At 66.9% G+C, this 3,090-nt stretch overlaps 1 protein-coding gene across 1 annotated transcript; it reads left to right on the top strand.

The window, feature by feature from the left end:
• Positions 1-474: 474 nt before the first annotated feature.
• On the top strand, positions 475-1,257 carry PHETA1 (PH domain containing endocytic trafficking adaptor 1; the record flags this gene model as incomplete). Its single annotated transcript, XM_082007775.1, has 1 exon — positions 475-1,257. One exon carries the CDS (start codon positions 475-477, stop codon positions 1,255-1,257), a length of 783 nt encoding a protein of 260 aa, XP_081863901.1.
• Positions 1,258-3,090: the final 1,833 nt, after the last annotated feature.

A 3,090-nucleotide genomic window follows, 5' to 3' on the forward strand; every position in this document is an offset into this window, starting at 1 on the left:
ACGGGGAGCGGTGGCCTCGCCCGGGTGAAAGGGTCCACAGACACGGCGCTTTGGAGCGGCAGCCGGATCGGCGGCGCAGGCCGTGAACCCTCCCTGCGTGCCGTGGGGCGGAGCGCCGTGACACAGGGCAGACACGGCGCCGGCGGTAAGGTCACCTGGCGGGTGACGTGGGGCACCGGGACCCCCCTGTCTGGGGCTCCTCCGTGGGAAAACACTCGGCTGGGGGGGAAACCCCCTCCCCGGGGAGCCCCGACCCCCCCAGCACCCACTGGGCGCAGCACCGGTGGGTGGGAGCAGGGTTATCCCGGCTGCGATCACGGGGCTGTTTATTCACCGGCTCCATTTCCCGGGTGCCAGGGCCGGTGCCGCCGGGAACAGAAAGCCGACGGCTTATTAGCGTGCAATTAAGGCGCACCCATCCTGTGCGTGCCGGCGGGCGGCTGAGCATCCTCTGTCCCCGCAGGGTGCGGAGCCATGAAGCTGAACGAGCGGAGCTTGGCCTTTTACGCCACCTGCGACTCCCCGGCCGACAACGCCGGCTTCCTCTACAAGCGCGGGGAGCGGCACACGGCGTACCATCGCCGCTGGTTCGTGCTGAAGGGCAACATGCTGTTCTACTTCGAGGAGCGGGAGAGCCGGGAGCCGGTGGGCGTCATCGTGCTGGAGGGTTGCACCGTGGAGCTCTGCGATTCGGCCGAGGAATTCGCCTTTGCCATCCGCTTTGGTGGCACCAAGTCTCGCACCTACGTGCTGGCGGCCGAGAGCCAGGCCGCCATGGAGTCGTGGGTGAAGTCGCTCTCGCGAGCCAGCTTTGACTACATGCGCCTGGTGGTGCGGGAGCTGGAGAAGCAGCTGGAGGAGATGCACTGGGGGCCAGCCGGTGGATGCGGAGGCTGCCAGCAGTCACCTGGCTCCTGGAAGCCAAAGCCCTCGGGGCTGGAGCAGACCCCGGAGCGGCTGCCGGCTCTGGCCACCGTCCTGCCGAAGGAGAACGGCTGCGCGGTGTGGAACAACACACCAGGAGCGGACCAGCCGCCCTACACTTCTGGCTGCGGTGGGCATGAGGGTGAGGGGAACGCGCGGCCGCCGCCGCCGCTGCCACCACGCAGGCGGGCATCGAGCAGCGAGGCAGCCGGCGCCGGGGCAGCTGCGACGGAGAGCCCATCCACCTTCTGCCGGCTCCATGAGCGGTACGGCCGGGAGGTGGCCCGGCTGCGGCAGGAATGGCTGGAGAGACGGCGTGGTCCCCGGCCCTGAGAGGTGGCCAAGCCCTGGAGAGCCCCAGGACCCGTGGCAGGGAGGAGGTGATCATCCATGGTGCTGCCTTGGTCCCTCCTCACCCCGGGATGTGCAGCCCTGTCTGTGGCAGCGATGGACACCTGCTGACGGTGCCCCCAAGGCCCCCAAGCACCAAGGGGCACCAGTGCTGCTCCGTGATGGCGAAACGCCGGCCTGGCACCGACGGCAGCTGGCCACGGCGTGCCGCCAGCCTGGCGTGGAACCTCTGGGCTCTCAGGGCTGCCGGGCTCTCGGGCACCTCGTGTCAGGCAGTGGGTGCTCCCCGCAGGGGTGCACCCCTCCAGCTGCGCCCAGGTCTGAGTGCAAGCGAGCTACGAACCGCTTGCTGGTGGATGCCTCCTGGGAACTGACCGGTGCACTGGGTCTGCTGGGGCCTCTTGATGCTCCCGCAGCAGGCTCCTGCACCAACAACGCTTTTGGAGGAGGATTTTGATGGGATCTCGCCCGCCTGAGCCCCTGCAGGGGTGTTTCACAGCGGGGGGGGGAGCCTGGTGCCACCTTCCCCTCCCTGCCCGGCGCAAGCGGCTGGCTGAGGTCGGCTGAGCTCCGCCGGATCCCTCTGCTCCAGCAGGATGTGGTTTGAAAATTAAAATATCAGCGAGCACAGCCCTTCCTTAACGGCAGCAGCACCGCGCGCCCCGGCCGCCCAAGGGGGCTGGTGACATCCAGCACCGGGCGTTTCGCATGGGGCGATTGCCGCTTGCAGCCCGGCTGGTGAACCCGTGGGGGGAGCGGAGCCGAGGGGAAGGCAGCGGCTGCGGGCACCGCCGGGCAGATATTGCAGGGCAGGGCATCATCCCCAGGCCGGTTCGCGAAGGAGAAGCATCGCTCACAGCAGCGAACGGGAACGTATGTGTCAGTGGCGGAGGGTGTCGAATGATTCATTTGCCGAACCGGAGCAAAGACGGTGTCTCGTGCCGGTGTTTCTCCTTTATTTCCCCAGTGGTTTGTATCGACACGAGAGCTGCCGGCCTGGAGGTGGGGTGACCCACCCCAGGTCTGGGGGGAGCAGTCAGGGTGCCCCGGGTTTGGGCCGGGTGGCTCCGGCTCCCTTTGCCCCCCCTTGGGACGGGGACAAGATTTTGCTACAATAAAAGTTGTTTCAGAAATTCCCTCCTAGTCCTGGCTCTCGTTTGTGCCTTTCGGCCCCTGGGGAGGAGAGCCCGGGTGGGAATTAATTCTCCATTTTAATGCCGCTCCTGTCCCCACTGTGTCCGTGGGGCTGGGCAGGGACTGTGTCACCCGAGTGGCACATGGCCAAGGCCAGAGTCTTGCAGTGCCCTGGAGCCCTGTGTCTGCCCACAGGGATGGGGTGGGATGTGAGGGATGGGAAGTGAGGGGTGGGATGTGAGGGATGGGAAGTGAGGGATGGAAAGTGAGGGATGGGATGGTTCCACTCTGGGGACATCGGGACACACGGCGCCAGGGTGGTCCCACGGCAGGTTCTGCTCTTCGTGACAGCTCAACCAGCCAGGTGTAGGTGCCTAACTGGGAGCACAACCCTCCCACCGATCCACCGGTGGAAGCGGCACCGCGTGCCCTGGCGCGAGTTGCTGGTGCGTTAAGGCTCGGTGGGCTGTTATACCCATCTCTCCAAATGCCGGGCTACAGGCAGCCACCCCGGTTTGGGTGCCGCCGGTCAGGTTGCCCTGCACCCTCGGTGGGATGCCCCCGGCCCTCTGCCCAGGGTCTTAGCCAGGGACAAAATATCTGTCCCCTTGCCGGGGCCGGTGTCGGTGCTACGCAGGTGCCAGGGACCCTGCCCTCCCGTAAGTGGCCAACGTGACCCCG

The sequence above is a fragment of the Phaethon aethereus genome, assembly GCF_964289735.1.
Source record: "Phaethon aethereus genome assembly, chromosome: 17".
Taxonomy (NCBI): Eukaryota; Metazoa; Chordata; class Aves; order Phaethontiformes; family Phaethontidae; genus Phaethon; species Phaethon aethereus.